The sequence below is a fragment of the Ictidomys tridecemlineatus genome, chromosome 3 (genome assembly GCF_052094955.1).
Source record: "Ictidomys tridecemlineatus isolate mIctTri1 chromosome 3, mIctTri1.hap1, whole genome shotgun sequence".
NCBI classification, from domain to species: Eukaryota; Metazoa; Chordata; class Mammalia; order Rodentia; family Sciuridae; genus Ictidomys; species Ictidomys tridecemlineatus.
Genome location: NC_135479.1, coordinates 153654285 through 153673918, shown reverse-complemented (window position 1 = coordinate 153673918; position 19634 = coordinate 153654285). Strand labels below are relative to the sequence as shown.

General features: G+C 34.1%; 1 protein-coding gene across 14 annotated transcripts in view; it reads right to left on the bottom strand.

Annotated features, from left to right (window-relative positions):
* Nucleotides 1-17230, bottom strand: part of Spice1 (spindle and centriole associated protein 1) — a 60873-nt gene extending 43643 nt beyond the window's left edge. For 4 of the 14 annotated variants that reach the window (XM_040270363.2, XM_040270364.2, XM_040270365.2 and 1 more), the window contains exons 1-4: nucleotides 16803-16905; nucleotides 10294-10392; nucleotides 8057-8104; nucleotides 4020-4163 (exon numbers count right to left, since the gene is read on the bottom strand). In XM_040270363.2, the coding sequence (XP_040126297.2) occupies nucleotides 4020-4163; nucleotides 8057-8104; nucleotides 10294-10392; nucleotides 16803-16814 (303 nt within the window). In that variant the 5' untranslated portion in view covers nucleotides 16815-16905. Of the gene's footprint in view, nucleotides 1-4019; nucleotides 4164-5253; nucleotides 5283-8056; nucleotides 8105-10283; nucleotides 10393-16802; nucleotides 16906-17000 lie in introns of those variants that run through there. The other 10 variants (XM_040270357.2, XM_040270359.2, XM_040270362.2 and 7 more) reach the window with 7 other exon arrangements.
* Nucleotides 17231-19634: the final 2404 nt, after the last annotated feature.

Genomic DNA, 19634 nt, shown 5'->3' with positions numbered 1-19634 from the left:
TTTTTAAATGATGGTGACAAGACACTAACTCAACTTCATAATCCATTAACAAAATATCATCCACAATTTGAAAAAAAAAGGTTAAATATAAAAAATCTTTGAGCCATAAACTCAGAGATGTTTCAACCACTTAAATGATTTCATAATCTACACTGGGTCATGAATTACATAAAAAAAAATAAGTGTTAGAATTAAACAAAAAGGTGATATCTCTGTGTTTTAAAAAAGTTGCTTTTTTAATCCCTAAGATTTGGGAACTAAAAAAAAAAAATCACATTACATTCCGGACAGAACTTTCATAATTACAAGCAAAGCCGCAGGCCAAAAATGAGTCAACTCCATCTACCACCACCAGATGGCATTCTTAAATTGAAAGGAGTCTCAAAATTAAGAAGCTACCTAGTTTCCAACACTGACTCAAGTCAAAACATCGAGTAACAAATATTCCCACCAGAATTTTTCTGTATCATGGAAATAATTACACAATATAACCTTTTTAGGATACAGAAAGAAAATAAGTTACTTTTCCCCTTCTTCACTTGCTGTGACCAAGCAGGTCAGCTAGCTCAGTTGATAAGAATGAAGTCCAGAATTTATTCCTTCCACAAAGAGTAAGCTTTGGAAGGGTAAGATCAAGAGCACATTTGGAGCTGGAAGACTGGAGTTCTAGGCCCAGACAAAAAAATGCTAAGCAAAATCCAACCTCTTTAAACTTAATTTTCCAAGTTACAAACATCTCCTCAAGCCTACAGAGATGCTACAAGGATGTAGACACACTGGAAACTTATGCAACACTCTAGAGAAGCTTTAGCTACTGTTATGATGTAAATTATATTATCCTATAAACCAAATTTCTGTCACTGATGAGTCCTCTTACAAGTACATGCAATTAAAAGCTTAGGAAAGAATGCAATCTATTAATCTATCACTACACTAGAAAAAATTATAAAAATTTATCTCTTAATGACAAGAGATCTTTTGTTATTGTTGTTTATTTATTTTTGTGGTGATAGGGATCAAATCCTAATGGAAGTTTTTAAGAGTTCACTATATGTTTTTTAAAAGAGAGTACTGATCTAACAAAACCAAGAAACAGAAGGAAATTACAGAGATGTAATTGATACTAGCTATAATTGAGGCCTTAAGTAAAGCTACTGCTCTACCCTCTTCTTCTAGCCTCTGACCAGGCTCCTTGGGTACATGGTTTGAGTGACAATTTTGAAGATCAATGTGCTGGATTTTCTTTGCTCTTTGGAGATTATCACTTTTCTCACAAAACCATTCTCTTGATAGGTAAACTGATCTCTGTAAGCCCATCTGTATATATTTATACTCCAGATGGATTTGCAGAGCAAAAAATTAAACTTATAAGTAGTGGTGTACATCTTAGATTTTCAAATGATCAGTCAGGAGCCCAGAAAAAACATTATCGAAAACTCCTCATCCTAGTCCTTTTATTGCATGGTAACAGAAACCAGATGAAATTGAGAAATTACAAAGATACTTAGGAATTTATTACACTTTCAGAATTTGTAAAAAGCTTTATGAAAGGCTCCCTTCCTCTTAAATTTGAACCCTAATTGTGCTTGATTCCTATGGCTTAGTATATCATACAGTAAATGAAATCTAAGATTATACTGGCCAAAGAGCTTTCCTTTTGATTTATATTAATCTAGGAGTCCAGTTTCAGGGGGATGGGTCCCGAGAGCTTCAGTGTATAATGATTAAGCCTACATGAATATTCTTATTGAGAATTGTTTTAATATTATGACATCCCCTAAACCTAGACATTACAAATTTAGTAACACTGAAATAAAAGATACACTTATCCTTTGACTCAGCAATTCTTAATAATTTATCTTACAAATATATATATATATATTCCCCAAAACATACTCAAGAATATTCATTACATTATTTATAGTAGCAAGGTAGGAAGCAATCTGTGGGTGGCATACATTGCTACTTATCCACTAACACCCTTTCTTCTGCTTTGTGCTTTAACAGCAGGACTCCCAAGTTTTAACAAGTATATAGGTAGATTTCCAACCATCTTTGCAAGTGAGAATGGTCATGCAATGACTTTCTGGCCACCAGGATAGATACTAACATTTCTGGATGGTATGTAAAAGGAGTACATTGTCTTTTCCTCTCTTTGCTGGCTTGCATACAACTGAAGAAAGCTGCAACAGTCATTCTATACTCAAGACAGAAGTCATGTAATAAGGACTACAGGTCTCCCACCAAATACCATTTACAAATGAACTATTTTATAAAAGAGAAATAAATCTTTATTTGATTTAAATGACTATGTTTTGAGGATTTTTGTTCCAGAAATTTACACTGCATTATAATACAAAACCTAAGTGTCCACCAAAAAAGCACTGATAAATAAGCTTTAGTATATTTATACATTACTGGGAGTTAAAAAGAAAAATTAGAGGGCTCTCTTTGTAGCTCCATGAAAGAGTGCTTACTTAGCATGCACAAGGCCCTAGATTTAATCCTCAGCAACACACACACACACACACACACACAAAAGGTTGATTTCTAAGTATTAACATGAAATAAATTCCAAAATACATTGTTAAAGAGAAGAGAAACAAGTGAATCCCATTAAGAGCAGAGGTTTTCAACCCCTCTAGTGCATTAAAATCACACAGGAAACTGTCTAGAAAATACCTGTGTGGAATCACACTCCAGGTCAACTAAATCAGACACTTTGGGTAAAAGGTCCAGATACAGTAATAATTTTTTTTAAATTTTTTTAGTTGTTGATGGACCTTTATTTTATTTATTTATATGTAATGCTAAGAATCGAACCCACTGCCTCACACATTTTAAGGAAGCACTCTTCCACTAAACTACAACTTCAGCCTCTAGATACGGCAATAATTTTTTAATGGAGCTTCTCAACCATGGTAATTCTAATGTGCAGAGCCACTACACTAAAAGTGAAGGAAGCTGCACTACCGAAAGAAGGCAGAGCAACCTTATTCATCCTCTCACCACTCAACTTCCAATACCTTACTTCTACCACATCTATTACTTATATGAGAAATTCAGGACATGAGCAGGAGCCACTGGAGAAGGAAAACAAAAGCTCAGAGACTGGGTTTCTTTCCTGGTCAGATGTGTATTTTTAGGACTTTTGAAGAGAATTAGCATATAACATTTAAATGTGTGTGAACTTTTCCAAAATCACCAAAATATATTTATCTGGAAAGGAGCATTCTCTTTTCAATTCACTGATCTTTTCTCAAGGACATGAAACATTTATTTGGTAGATATAATTTTTCCTGATGATGTATAAAATGAAGACTTCCATTTTTCATTAAAAACCCAAATAAATTTCTGAAAAAAAACAGTGTGATTTACACCTGCAATGAAAGATAACCCAGACAGCTAAGTGTCAGAGACTCTAATCTGAACAAGAAGCACAATATACATTTCTTTACAATGATTTTAGCTCAAATTTAAAAGAAAAAAATTATGGTTATAGTCTCCTCTTATTTCCCACATTGTTTATCCATATATTATCTGATTACTTGTCCAAAAACCCTATATTGGGCAAAAGGTTAAGCCAAAGATAAATGGTTTACTAACCATAAAGGACACAGCATTCATTTTTTGTTGCTTTGCTAAGTAACTTAACAGCACTGCTATTGAACTGAGAAAAATAACTATAGCAGTTTACATATAAAAGGAACTAATTATTTACCAAGGACTGTGCTGATCACTATATAAGTATTATATCATTAAAATCTCAAAACAAGGCATTTTATAGATGAGAAAATTCAGGCTAAGAAAGTAAATAAATTGCTTAAGGTTATACAGCTAGTAAGTTGTGGAGCAAGAATCAAACTGCCAAATCATCATTTGCTGCTATTTTAAAAATCTACATGTAGATTATATAGATATAGTAATAACTAGTCTCTATAATGTCAATCAAGTTGAGGGAAAAAGAAACCTATTTATCTCCTTCCTCTAATTCTAAAGGTAATGCATTTTAGCATTACCTCTCTCATGATAGACAATCTTCTTTTCTCAAGACTTGAAGATTCTAGTTTCTGCTTCCTCCATTTTCTCTTCAAAGCTTTTTCTTGGAGTTCCCAGTGCACTAAAGCTCTATTCTTCGATTTATGTATTTCATGACGACGTACCTATATAGAAGGAAAAAATTTATGAAGGAATATTTTCAGTAACAAAGAGTTTGCTTATTCAGATGGTGGGACAACATAATCTTATTCAATCACTTTTAAATCCTTTCTGGTCCAACATACACATGTTTATATAGATTTCACAACAAATTTTCATAGGCCTCTAAATTTTCAAAAATGATCTTAAAAAAAAGGAGTTCTCTATAACTAGTAGACCTAGTTAAAAAGACAGTGAAAATAATACTGATTTCTACTTCCTTTGTATAAGACTATCCATTAAACTAGTTTTTCAAATAACAGAACTCATTTAATGGCTGGTAATATCAATTAGTGTGTCAAAACTAATATTTTATACACACACTGACCCAGAAAAATGTAAAACAGTGTTTTTATAGCCTTAAGGTTTCATGTGGAAGTGAGTAACAATAAATACAGAAATCCAGGGAACTGAATTTCCTCAGGCAGAAGAAGAGATATGCAGCCACAGGTCTTAAGAATTAAAAGGGAGGAATTCTCTGAGGTGGCTAAAGAATAAAAGCAGATAACTGACGTTACAAATACTCTAGCATTCAGAACTATGAACGTAAATAAACTTCATATGTCATCTAACAAAATGTATTTTTGAGTTTTCATCATGTAAATAAGAAATCTGTCCACTAAAAGGTTAACAAGCAAATATGCAAGGATTCTGATTCACACACACACACACACACAAACACACACACACACAATCCCAAAGATAATATTTTTTGAGACAATTACAGAAATTTTAACATGTACTAAATATTTCCCCAAAATTGTTTTTACTTTTGTTGAATACGATAATGGCACTGTTGGTATGTTTTAAGTCTATAATTTTAAAATGCAAGCTCAATATGTAGACATAAAATGACATTTTCTCTGGAGTTTGCTTTAAAATATTTCAGCGAAGGAAGAAAATGTGATAAATAAAACAACTATAGTAAAAATTTAATAACTGATGTTTCAAAAGAGTTCTTTATATTTCTGTCTCCACTTTGACTTGAGTTTGTAATTTTTCATTAAAAAAAAATGTTAAGGGGGAGAGGCTGTAGCTCGGCGGTAGAATGCTTGCCTTGCATATGTGAGGCAGTGGGTTCAATCCTCAGCACCACATAAAAATAAACAAAATAAAGTTATTGTGACCATGTACAACTAGAAAAATATTTTTTAAAAAATGTTTAGTCAATTGGGTATCATTATTATTCTCAATAAATACTTAAGGAGTACCTAATAGGATTAAGACTACAAGGTCTACAAAGATAAGTACAATTACATTCTATCTCCCAAAGCATTAATAATCTGCCCAGAGAGACTGGGTATATCGATATAAGGTTAAATGATATGCAACAGATGTCATATACTCACCTTTTTATTTAGATAATAAATGAAGCCACAGTTCAGAGAAGAAAAATGTTGGGCAGTTTCAAACACCAAGACTTCAAATTTACTACAATGCTATAGTAATCAAAACTGTGATATTGCATAAAGAAAGCCATATAGATTAATGGAATAGAATTGAAAGTGTAGAATAAACCCTCCCACTAATGGACAATTGGTTTTTCAACAAGACTGACAAGGTATTCAATGGGAAAAAGAAGAGACTTCTCAACAAATGATGGTTGGGCAACTGGATATCACTTGCAAAAAAAAAAAAAAGAAGTTGAACCCTTCCTTCACACCATATACAAAAATATAAAACTTAAAATTAATCATAAACCTAACTATAAAAGCTAAAACTATAAAACTTTTGGAATGAAAGATAAATCTTTATGAACCATGGGTTAGGTTTCTCAGACATAACCCTAAAAGTACAAGTGGCAAAAGGAAAAATAGATAGATTTGACTTTATAAAAATTAAAAACTTTCATGCTTAATGGATACTATCAAGAAAGTAAAAAGAGGGCTGGGGTTGTGACTCAGTGGTAGAGCACCTACCTAGCACATGCAAGGCCCTGGGTTCGATCCTCAGCACCACATAAAAATAAATAAATAAAATAAAGGAATTGTGTCCAACTACAACTAAAAAATAAAATTAAAAAGAAAGTAAAAAGACAAGTAAAAAAAAAAATCTGTAAATCATACATCTGGATACGGAGTTTGTATCCAGAATATGTAAAGAAATTGTATGATTCAACAATAAAAACACAAATAATTCTTTTAAAATTGACTAAAGGATATGAACAGATATTTCTCCAAAGAATAAACTAAAAATGGCCAATACGCACTTTAAAGGATATTCATCATCTTTTCAACATCATTCCTCACTAGGAAAATGTAAATCAAAAGGAGAACTAAAATTAAAAAGATGTCAATAACAATAATGTGGAGAAACTGAACACCCATACAGACTAGTGGAATAAAAATAATAGAGTGTCTTTGGAAAACAGTTCAGCTGGTTATTCAGAAAGTTAAATATGAAGATATTATCTGACCCAGAAATTTTATTTCTAGGTATATATACAAAAGAACTGACAGCCTGGTTCACTCGAAAATTTCTATACAAATGTTAACAGCAGCAATATTCAAAATGGCCAAAACCAAAAAACAATACAAATGTTTACCAACTGATGAATGAATAAAATATGGTATATCCATACTTTGAAATATTATTCAGTAATAATAAGGAATGGAGTACATATACATGCTACAACATGTATCAATCTTGAGAAAAAAAATTATGCTGAAAAAAAGAAACTAAACACAAAAAGTCATATATGGTATTCCACTTAAAAGAAAAGTCCACAATAGGCAAATTCAGAGAACAGATAAGTCATTGACACAGAATGGAAGGAGATAGGCATAGGGAATGACTTAATGGGCATATGGTTTTCTTGGGGAATGATGATAACATTCTGAAATTAGATAGTGATGATGAGTGCACAATTTGTGGATATCCTAAAAATCACTGAATTTTATACTTTCAAAGAGTATATTTTTTGCTATGTAAATTTTATCTCAATAAATCCATTTTTAAAAAACCTACAGTATATTGCACATTAAGGGAACTACAGTTAAAGAAAATGTATATTTTAAAAAATCTAAAGAAAAAATTTGAATATATTCACCACAAAGAAACGATAAATGCTTGAAGAGATAGATGTTTACCCTAATTTACATATGTGTATCAAGTCAAACAACCCTACATATATGTACAATTGTTATGTCAATTAAAAATAATTAATTTTTTAGGGGCTAGAGTTGTAGCTCAGTGATAGAGCACTTGCCTAGCATGTGTGAGGCACTGGGTTCAATCCTGAGGACAACATTAAAAAAATAAATAAATAAAATAAAGGTATTGTGTCCATCCACAACTAAAAAAATATTTTTTAAAAAAATTCATTCTGAAATGATAAAAAACACCCATAATAGAAATTTCACAAAAAAGAAAATGGTAGGATTTGAACTAGGATAAAGAAGCAAAGCAAGATTTAGACAGATGGAAAAGAAAATGGGGAAACTGTTAAAGTAAGGAAAATAGAATGAATTATAGCTCAAATGTAGAAATTTGAGCATGGCATATTCAAGGGATAAATTATTATACTGATAGTTCAATATTTTTGTATAATGAAAGAGTAATAAATAACGCTGAAGATATCGACATATAGGAAAAGAGATGTATACAGGGCAATTTTAGACTACAGAGATTTGAAGTGCAAAACAAATCTATCTAATGAAATTCTAAGATTAATTGACGTAACTAGGTAAAATCAAGAAGTCCAGAAGATATGCTTTTGATTTTATCCAGGCATAAGAAAAATTGAATGTAACTGAACAACACCTAAGAAGTCACTATGGTTGACTTCTATTCTGAAGGTCAGAAATCAAATACCAAATGAAACAATGACAACTGACTTTGTTTTTGATATTAAACTTACTAGATCTTCAGGAGTTGCCCGATGAACTGTTAGATCATTCACAGTATTCTGCCAAAAAAAAAAGACACTTTAAAAAAAAAAGTTTTCTTATAAAATATTAACGTTTACTAGGTTCTGATGGCTGGAAATTGATTCAAAACGCTAATACCAAAAATTCTTTCTTTCTAGGAACGAGTTTTCTCAATATAAAATTAACACATTATTTACAGTGTTATAGAAAGTAACAGGCCAATTTTAGATGTCTTACAGAAAATAAGTACTCAGTTACATTAAAACAAGGAATAAACAAGGGTAATATATATTCAAAATGAGTAAATTTAACTAAAATTGTAATCTTCAAACTGTATTCTATAGAATTCCAATTGGAAAGATTTCTAATAGAAAGTATGATCACTTCAGAAAGGTTCAATTAGTGTCCACAAATACCTTAAACATAGAAATTATTACAATAAGAGATGAAATATATAGGCATTGCATAACCTTATAAAATATGAAAACAGTGACCTATATAAAAGGCATTAAACCAACATGGCAGGGTTATCTCATTGCACAACTCCAGGAAGTACCATGAATATCTTATTCCATGTTAATAGCAGCCCCTTGAATGATGTAATGCACAGCTCTAAATAGCAGTCCTGAAATTTGGCACTTTCCAAAATGACATCAGTCATTTTGTCACAGATTTAACAAGGCAGAAAATAAAAACAATTTAAAATTTTACTTTTTTTTTTTCTCCCAGTACTAGGGATTGAATCCATAGGCACTCTACCACTAGGCTCCATCCCTACCCCTTCTTATCTTTTATTTGGAGACAGGATCTTGTTAAATTGACCAGATTGGCCTTAAACTTGTAATCATTCTGCTTCAGCCTCCAGAGGTTCTGGGATTATGGGAGTGTACCACTATCACTGGCTGAGTTTCACTTCTAAATGGTGGGATATACTAAGAAAATTGAACACAAATAATTTCCAATATATTCAAAACTAAATTTTTTGGCCATGATTTGTATTTAGATCAAGGATTTTTCAAGGCAAAAACTGTTATTCCTTACACATTGATGCAGAGAGGTACAACTATTTTTATAATCCTAGTAAAATTCAGGCATACAAAGAAGTGACATGCTTAGAATTAGCTTTCATGGGGGAAAATATCATTTTACCAGTACTACTATTACTTAGAACTATTTTCTTTTGAAATTGCTTTAAATCTAATTATAAGCCATTTCAGAAAATGTTTTGCTATTCTTATCAAAATTCTATTAACTAGTTTTATCTCTCCCCATTCACTCCAAAAGATCTATGACTATTTTCCAAGTGCAGTCTACCTCCAAAAAATAAAAATTTTCCAGCACTGGAGATAACAAAAGCGTAAACAAGGAAGGTTCTTGACGCAATTTCAAATGATAGGTTTTGATTCAATTTTTGACCAATAGCTACATAATGATTAAATCCTGAACCTCCCAAAGTAACTACTCTGAAGGAGAGTATTGGCTAAATATTTATAAAACACTTATAAGTAATTAGCCAATCAGATCTGCCCAAAATATCTGACTAAGGCAGTCAGTGTTATCCAGAATATTCCAAGTCCAAAATAAAATCCCTGAGATCCAAACTAGTCTCTGACTAGTTACTCTCGACAATGGAAAGTAAAGGCACCTAAAGTATAATGTCCATACCTAAGTATCAAGCTGCAAAAGATAATACCAGGTAATACTCAGATTAGAAGCCAGGATTTATATATGTTCCAGGTACTTAAGAGAATCTTGTACTGAATCTGACTACCCTCTGGGTATGCAAAAATAAATCAAGGGATAAGAGAGCCAGGTTCACTCACGTTTTCAGTCCAAAGTGCCATCCACATAATTATGGTATCACTGGTTATTAAAGGCTAATCTAAAAAAAGTACCAAAATTTAAAAAAATTCATAGACTTCAGTGACACAGATTAATCAGAGTTGCTTTAGAGCAATGAGTTCTCAAAGTGGAGGAGAAGGGACTTTTTTAAAAAATACTTTATGCCTTGTGAAAATTATAAGTCTTTAAAAGAGCTTGGACATGAGTATCCGAAAGAATTTTGCTTTTTCCTCTAAAATCAAGGATACAACATGCCTAGAAACTTCTTCTACCATATTAAATACTGAGCCCCATTCAAAACACGGTTCTGAGAGGCTAGACCCTTGTCATCGTGTCTATTCCTCCAGAGTAACATTATATTATTTATTATCCCACCTAGACTTACATCCCATTCTTGCTTCACTGAAGTTTTCTTCTTCTTCACTTTCAGTGTTTTTCTTCCACTTCCCCGGGGACAGTAACGGTTCACTCTGACCAATGACATCTAGGAATAATATCAAATTTTTTTAAATGCATGATGATGGTGATGATGATGATAATTGTAACAGTAGTAATATTGGCATCAGCTATCACATATTGTTTCTTATAAGCCAGATACTATACTAAGTATAGTATCTTACACATAGTATCTTCTTTAATCCTCACAGTAATTCCATGAAGTACTTAACTGTTTATTACTTATTTTATAGAGAGAAAACTAAGGAACAGAGTTATCCAACTGTAAAGTTCACAGTAAGTAGCAGAGACATAAATATCACTTTAAAAGATATAGAATAGAACTAAAAGTCCAAAACAAACTTACATTCATTGTCAGTTTATTTTCCAATAAGAGTGCCAGGACAATTCAATGGGGAATGAATAATCTTTCCAATAAATGGTGTTGGGACAACTGAATATTCATATAAAAAAGAATAAGCTATCCCACTACTTCATATCATAAAAAATTTTAGTTTAAAATGAATCACATTTAAATGTAAAAGCTAAAACTATAAAACTCTAAGAAATCATAAGGGATGTGGCTCAAGTGGTAGCACCCTTGCCTAGCATGCGTGAGGCACTGGGTTCAATTCTCAGCACCACATAAAAATAAAGATATTGTGTCCACCTAAAACTAAAAAATAAATATTAAAAAAATAAATCATAAGCATAAATATTTGTGGAACTCGAGTTAAGCAATGGTTTCTTAGCTATGGCACTAAAAGTATAAGCAACTAAAAAAAACAAATTAGATAGCATCAAAATTTAAAATTTTATGCACAAAGGCACAATCCTTTAAGAAAGTAAAGTAAAAAGACAAACGACAGAATGGAGAAAATATTTGCAAATTATTGTATCTGATTGTGTTAGCTTTGTGCTGCTGTGAAAAACACTTAGAATAATCAATTTAATAAAGCAAAAGGTTTACTTTGGCTCATGGTTTGAGAGGTTTCAGTCCATGGTCACTTGGCCCTGTTGCTTTGGACCTATGAGGAACAATACCATGGCAGGAACAAATAGTAGAGAGGCTGCTCACCACACAGCAGCCAGGAAACAAAAAGAGAGATAGGAAGGGATAGTCTCAACATCCCCTTCAAATAAACACCCTCTCCCCAACAATTACCTAACTTCCTTCTACTAAGTAATACCCTCTAAAGGTTCCACCACCTCCCAATAGCACCACTGGCTGGTAACAAAGCCTTTAGCAAATGGACCTTTGCAGGACATTTAAGATCCAAACTATAACACTGATAAAGGTTGTATATTCAAAATATATAAGAATTCTTATAACTCCACTACAAAAAAAAATTTAAAACAATTTAAAATGGGCATAGGACTTGAATAGACATTTCTCCAAAAAAGATACTATAGAAGGCCAACAAGCACCTGAAAAGCGGCTCAATTTAAGCAATCCCTAGGGAAGTACCAACGAAAATCACAATGAGATATCATCTCACACCATTAGGATTGCTATAATAAAAAACAATAAGCAGAGACAGGTGTGGAGAAATTGGAATTCTCATATGTTTACTAATGGGAATGTAAAATGATATGGGCACTCAGGAAAACAGTTTGGCAATGCATCAAACAGTTAAAAAGCAGCTACCACATGACCCAGCAATTCTATTCCTAGGTATATACCCAAGAGATTTAAAAGCATATGGTCACACAAAAACTTATACATAGCTGTATTATTTTTAATAGACAAAAAGTGGAAACATCCTAAATAATTACCAATTGATAAATGTATAAATAAATGTGATATATCCATAAAATGGAACATTATTTGGCAATAATAAGGAATTTAAGTACTGATATACCCTACAACATGGATACACCTTGAAAACTACACTATAAGAACAGCTGAACACAAAAGACCACATATTGTATAAGAACATTTATCTATGTCCAGAATGGGCAAATCCACTGACATATAAAGTAGATAAGTAGTTGCTTAGGTCTGGAGGGAGGAGAGAAGAGAAAGCTACTGCTAATGAGCAAAGGGTCTCTTTGTGGGATGACTAAAATGTTATGGAATAGTGGTGATGCTTGTACAACTCTGTGAATATATTAAAACCTTCTAAATTGTATTCTTTAAAAGGACAAATTTTGTGATTACTAATTATCTCTAAATAAAGGTGTTATCTAAAAAAAATATAGGAAAATATAATAGTTGCTGGATAAAAGGAACCTAACCTAGTGTATTTTAACCACCTAGATCTTTAACCACTTAGATTTCTAATTTAGTCTGCAGAAGCAAAGGGGAATTGTAATGTCAATAAATCTATATGAATAGAATACAGAAGTTTGTGTATAGTATATCCTCAATGATGCTTATATGCATTATTAATAAAACAATTCTGTGTGCTAAAAGCATCACATTTAATCCCACAACTCTAGGAGGCATGTATTGTCTTGAGAAAAAATATGGAAGAGAACAATCTGGATACAGACTGGGTACACACTGGGTTTTGCCACTAACTCTAAAATGGAACTAACTCAATATGCAAGGTGTTTAGAATCCCTGCCTGGTAGACTAAGTCCTGCTCAGCTGTCAATAATGATGTCAGTAAAAACAATCATTAATTCCTTTCCCAAATGAGAAAAACAAGGCTTAGAGAGTATAAGTTAATTGCTCAAAGTCACAAAAATAATAAGAGCAGAAAACACTCAAAACCAGATCTTACTGATTGTAAAGTATAAGCTAATAAACTGATAAAACTGGGTTAACTGTGCTTGAGTTCATATTTTCCAAATTTTCTACAATGAATCTATGTTACTCTTTAAAATAGGAGGAATTTTTATTTGAAGTTTTAATATTTAGATTATTACTCTTATTTAGACAGTAAAATTCCACCAGCCTCAATTCTGAAAAACAGTCATGAATCTGAGGGACGCAAGGGCTTCTGAATAGTCAAAACCAGTTGTCAAAAGGCCCATATATTTGCTTCTTTTCATAGAAGAAGCCCTGATATAACAACAAAAATTTAAGAAGTCTTTTATCATGCTATCTGTACGCTAATAATGAGTTGTGATAGAAAATACAATGCATCCAAACAAAAAAATTTAAGCAAAAATATATGAAAATTAATATAAGGACATGATCAAATACCTAAGTATTAGCATGAATGTGAAAAGTTGCCAATTTTAACACAAGAAAATGTTATTCAATGAAACCATATTCATGTGACACAGTGATAAAACAAAGGTATGCATCTGTTTTCATATTTTCACTTGGTAATTCAGCCTAATAAAGCTAGTTGTGAATGACCTCTAATGAGTCCCACCCTTGTATAATTCTCCCTTATGTTTAGGCAGGAACTATGACTTGTGATTGCATTATGTTACACAACATAGTCTTAGATATGACCATAGCAAAAGATGCTCTCCTACTGGCCTTGAAGAAGCAAAATGCCACATTTTGACTGTGGAAAAGGCCCATGGCACAGAACTCAAGCAGCTTTGAGGATCTGAGGGCAGTACTCAGTAAGAAGCTGAGGGCAGCATAGGGGAGGCTCAGTGATACAGACATCTAAAGGATATTAATTCTGCCAACAACCTCAATGAGTCTGAAGTGGAGTTTACCAAGTTGAGCCTCCAGATGCTAATGCTGATTGGCCAACATCTTTCTTACAGCTTTGTGAGACCCTAAGCACAGGACTCAGCTAAGCTTGTCTAAAGTCGTAACCTATGGAAACTGAGACAATGTCAAAGTTTGAATATGGTTTGTCCCTTCTGGAACTCATGTTAAAATTGGATTGCCTTTGTGGCAGTGTTGCAAAGTTGGGCTTTTAAGAGATGATTGGGTCATTAAAAGAGATTGATGCCTTTCTGAGGACTGGCTTAATTCTCTTGGAACTGGATTGGGTATCCAGAGAGTGGGCTGTTTATAAAAAGTGGCTGCCCTCTTGTTTTGCCTCTTCTGACCACGTTATGAAGCAACATGAGATCTATACCAGATGTAGCTACCTGATCTTGGATTTCTCAGACTCCAGAACTATGAGCTAAATAAAACTTTTCTTAATAAATTGCCCAGTCTCACATTTAATGCATCAGAAAAGAGATGAAGACAATAATGTGTAATTGTTTTAAATCACTAAATTGTGGTAATTTGTTAAATAGTAAACTAGCAACCGGCTGACTCTAAATAAGCCCTGTAAGATCACTAAGATTAAGTAATTACGCAGCTAACTATCTCTGGCCTTCCCTTTGCCAACAAACTTCCTAAAGAGGCAAATTTTAACACCTATTTACTAACATAATTACACCTCAAGTTTCTGCTAAAAATCCCATCTTTGCACTGAAAAATGTTCTCTTGAATATCACCAATAGTGGTGATGACATTTTTCTCAAGAAAGGGATCAGATTTTGTGGTTTAACAAAGAAATTTTGTGCCACTTATAGAAACCAGAGATCATAAGAATGCAATATTTAGCTGGGGATGTGGCTCAAGTGTTAGCACGCTTGCCTAGCATGCATGAGGCACTGGGTGCAATTCTTAGCACCACATTAAAAAATAAAATTAAAAAAAAAGATATTGTGTCCACCTAAAACTAAAAAATAAATATTAAAAAAAGAATGCATTATTTACTGCTAATACGTGAGGACAGAGGTATTCTGATGGTTTACTGTGCTTAGAAATCAAATAAAATTAGTACAGCCCAGAAAATCCAGGCCTATCTTTGGAAAATCTGAAATACTACCAACTTTCCAATTACTAAAATTACTGGTTCCTTCTTATTTCTCAGGCACTTTCCTTCAGTGCAGACTCTCAACTCTTAGAAGCCTTTTCCTCCATTAGGTTCCATGACATTCTTTCTCCTGTTTTTTTTCCCCCCTCCCTCACAGAATATTCTGACTCCTCCTCACATATATCTTAAGCAAGGACTCTACCCAGTTCTTCCCCAGCCCTATTATCTTTCCATTAAATCCAATAATTGTTTGGGGAAGTAGATTATATACCATGTTCTGGCTGGGCACTGGAGATAAAATACTAAAATGTCTAATATGATGTCAGTTCTTATAGAGCTTACTTTTTAGATCACCAAGGGATATTCACATCTTCCCTCAGGGATCTCACCAAATCCCTTAAACAAAGCTGTGAATACCCTGGGCACACAAACTGCTGAACTGAGTACCAAATCAAAAATTCATACCTTTCCTAAAAATACTAAATGTTTATTTCTAACTGCCACTGTACAATATCTCCCAAATATCTCAAAGACAGTATACAAAATGCAGCTCATCATCCATATTCCCTTCAACCTCTAGTTCTTGATATATAATTGGGTGCTCAGTAAATGCCTGCTGAATTAATCTGAACTTACAGAATTGTAATCCTTCTAGTTGTTCCAGTTTAAAACCTTAGTTAGCATCACAGCCTTCTTGTCTCTTAAGTCACTCAGATACCAGAGCCTATTAATTCTTTACCTAAGATATGTCTCCCACCTATCCATTCTTTTCTATTTCTTAGGAACATTTTTTCCAGGTTCTCATCATTTCTTTTGTTTTCCTTTCACTCAATCATTCATTCACTTCATTATCCACCTAATAGTTCAACAAATATTTTAAAAGAGCTTGCTAAGAGCCAGGCACCTGATACAGCAAGAAAGTAGAATCATCTGTGCCCTCATAAGAATTTTTCAGAGGACCACAATTAAACAAGTCACTATAATAAAAAGCAACGAGGGAAGTAAATTCCATGTGCCATGGAAATACCTAACTTACTCTACACAATGAGAAAAGGCTGCTTCCTCTCCCTACTCACCCAAAAAGTTTAATCTGAGAGCTAAAGCATGAATAAGTTAGAAGGGGTGAAGGGGATGTTCCAGGCAGGGGAGAAGGCACTTCAAAAGCTTGATGAGTTTCATTTAACAAAGATTTGAGAGAGTGATAGGCTGAAGAGCCTAGAAAGAAAGGCAGAGGGGCAGATCATGGCCTTGGAGACAGGGCAATTTGAACACACAAAAAAAACACTGAAGAACTTTAAGCAGGGAGTTAGAACAGAATTTTAGCAAATACACTTTGACTTATATGGGAAATAAGGTCTCTTTCCAAACCCTTTCATTAACCCTACCTAGATACATGAATAGAGTATAGATCTCAGTCCTGTACTCACTTCCTTAAAAGAGCTAAAGGGTGCCCCATTGTTGTGAACCCAGCTTCAGAGCTCCCCCTCCATGTGACCCGACTGACCTTTCAGTTTTTTCCTCACATCTCCCACACATCCCAAAACCAAGCTCTCAGCTTTACACATAGTTCCATTCTTTTTTCTCTGCCTGACACACCCCTGAGAAGCTCACTCCTCCTCGCCTCCTCAAAACATTCGAGGGCCCTTCTCAGAAATCCCTCTGAACACTCATCAATCGAAATGATCCTCCCTGTCCCCAAGTACCCCAAGGTAGCTCGTCTCCTCACCTGCTGGACCATAAACCCTTTGAAAGACACAATCGAGTATCCTCAATTTTCAGGTAGCTGCAAAAGTGCCCAAAAGCAGTGTGCATGCGCACACTTAGGTGCGCCGAGAGCGCACTAAACGCTAAACAGAAACACAGAAACACACACAGTCAAACCACACAGAGTGTCGTCAGGCCTACTGTAGTAAGGATCCCGGACCTGGGGGACAGAAAGAGACACCACTTCGGTTCTCCCCACCCTGTCCGTAGTCCAGGTCCCTGCGGCTTGAAGGGCCTGGGGGCTGCAGACCTCCTCCCCGCATCTTAACCTGCCTTACTGTTTTCCGACTGCCTCCACCGCGACTAAAACTTCAGGCTCAGGAACCGCGGAGCGCGCCACAGGTCAATGCAGCCCGCGGCTTCCGGGCTGTTGCCTGGGTTACCAGAGCCCCGCCCCACGCCTCTGCGCATATCCGGCGAGCTCAGTGCGCCTGCACTTCCCAGAATCTGACTCTGCTCTGGGACCAGGTTCTTAATGTCTCTTTTCAGCCAGTGAGCTCTCTGTGGCATTCACCGCAAAGCCTTGAAAGATAGACAAGTAGTGTTAGTCAGGGCCTTCAGAATTCTCCAAAAGAAGGACAGACGTGCCGGGCACGGTGGGGCGCGTCTGTAATCCTGACGGGATGGGAGGCTGAGGCTGTGCAAGATCGCCAGTTCGAAACCAGCCTCAGCAAAAGTGAGGCTCTGAACAAGTCAGTGAGACCCTGTCTCTAAATAAGATACAAAATAGGGTTAGGATGGAGTGCTTCTGAGTTCAATCCCCGGTACAAAAGAAAAAAGAAAAAGAGAGACATTAGGCTTCGCATATGGCACTTATTTGCTTTCCCCTCTATTTTAAAATGTTTATTTCCACTTACCTGTCTACCAGAGAGTATGCTAGTTTCAGTGGGAACTAAAAATAGACAAGTCTCTATCCTCAGGAAGCTTAAGCATAGTAGCAGAAAGCTAGCAAAGACACGAATGTAAGAGTAAAACGGTGATGAGTACTAAGAATGAACTATACTAACTAAATACTGAGTTTATTATAGGAATAGTTGAATATCTCAGGAAAGCCTAGATGCAAAAATGAATAGTTACCAGGTAATGGAAGAGCATTTCTGCAGAGGCAACTGCATATACAAAGGTGTATGGCAAGGGTTAGGAAGAAGTCCAGTGTGTCTAGAGTTGAGAGCACAGTGAGTGGTTGGTATTAAAGGGAGGCTGCCCAGGAGCCAGGACAGGCAGAACTGTACACATAACACTAAATTCAAAAACTGTTAATTGGCTCTGATACAACTTCCTTTAGCCCCCTTTCTACTATTAAGAAACATATATACATCCAATAAACACTGGATCAACCAAATGTAAGGAACTGTCTTCTAATAGTTTCCACTCTGATTAAGGAAGTTTGATATAGATATATTTTATGGCCAATCAATATAATCATGCCCTTGCTTATATTCTCAATGTCTGCCCATCTCTGAGATGCTGTAATCACTTGGGCAACTCGCCAATACTGGACATCCCAACTTTGTACTTACTAAGTGTTGCACTCTTGCAGCTGAACCTGATAGAAGAAAAACCAATGCTGGTTTTAAATTCAAGATCAACTTTAAGTGGGTCTTTAAAGATGCTTGAAAATCTTATTCAAGTTCCCTGTTCCTCCATTCTTCTACCCTCCTTTATGACAATTTTATACTTTCTCTCATATTCAACATCTTTTCTTCTATCCTAAATCTCAGCCAATGACCTATTTCATTAGTAACACTGAATTAATCAGAATTTCAATAAGCTCTCATCACTACTTTAATCCTTCTATCAGCATCTTTACTCACAGACTTCATCTTTACTTTCATCTTCAGAAGTTCAATGAAACATGAGCCCGGGAAACATAATGAAAACTACATTAAGGTTCATCATAATCAAATTGCTCAGAACCAGTGATAAGAAAAAAAAATCTTAAAAGCAGCTAAAGGTAAAAAAGACATGTACAAAAGAACAAAAATAAGGATAATATCAGTTTCTTATTAGAAGAAAGCAAGCAAGAAGACAATATAGCTTAAATACAAACTTTCAACTTATAAGTCTTTTTGGCAAAAATATATTTCAAAAAAACAATGAAATAAAATGTTTCCACACATAGAAATTGGTAGAATTTATTACTAGTAGATTCTCATTATGAGAAATGTTAAAGGGAGAGATACTTCAAACATTAGGAAAATGATACCGGATGGAAATTTATAACTTTATAAAAGAATAAAGAGCAATGGAAAGGATAACTACTATGATAAATATATATGATTATTTTTCTTATTATTTAAATCTCTTTAAACATTACTGACTGTTTAAAAATATAATAAAAATGTATTATGAGTTATATGATATATGTAAAAGTACAAAGCTGGGGAACAATGGCATAAAGATCAGAGAAGAAAAATAGAATTATGCATTTTAGGAATATTATACCATTCCTGATGTATTGTTGAAATACTAAAATGTATAGTAAAAAGATATAATGAATAATAAAACAAACACTTGATTACTCTAAAAGCAGGCAGAAAAGAGCAAAAAATAAACAAAGATGAGAAAATGGAAAGAAACCTCAAGATGATGCATTTAATAATCATATTAAACATAAATGGTCTAAATACCCTAATTCAAAGGCAAAGGATATCAGATCAGATTTTACAAATTCCTGCCTGTAAGGAAAAAAATACATTAAAGATAAAGACAAAAGTAAGTATATAGGACAAAAATAGAAAAAAGATATGTCCAAAAAAGCTGGTTTTATTGATGATAGACAAAGTATATTTTA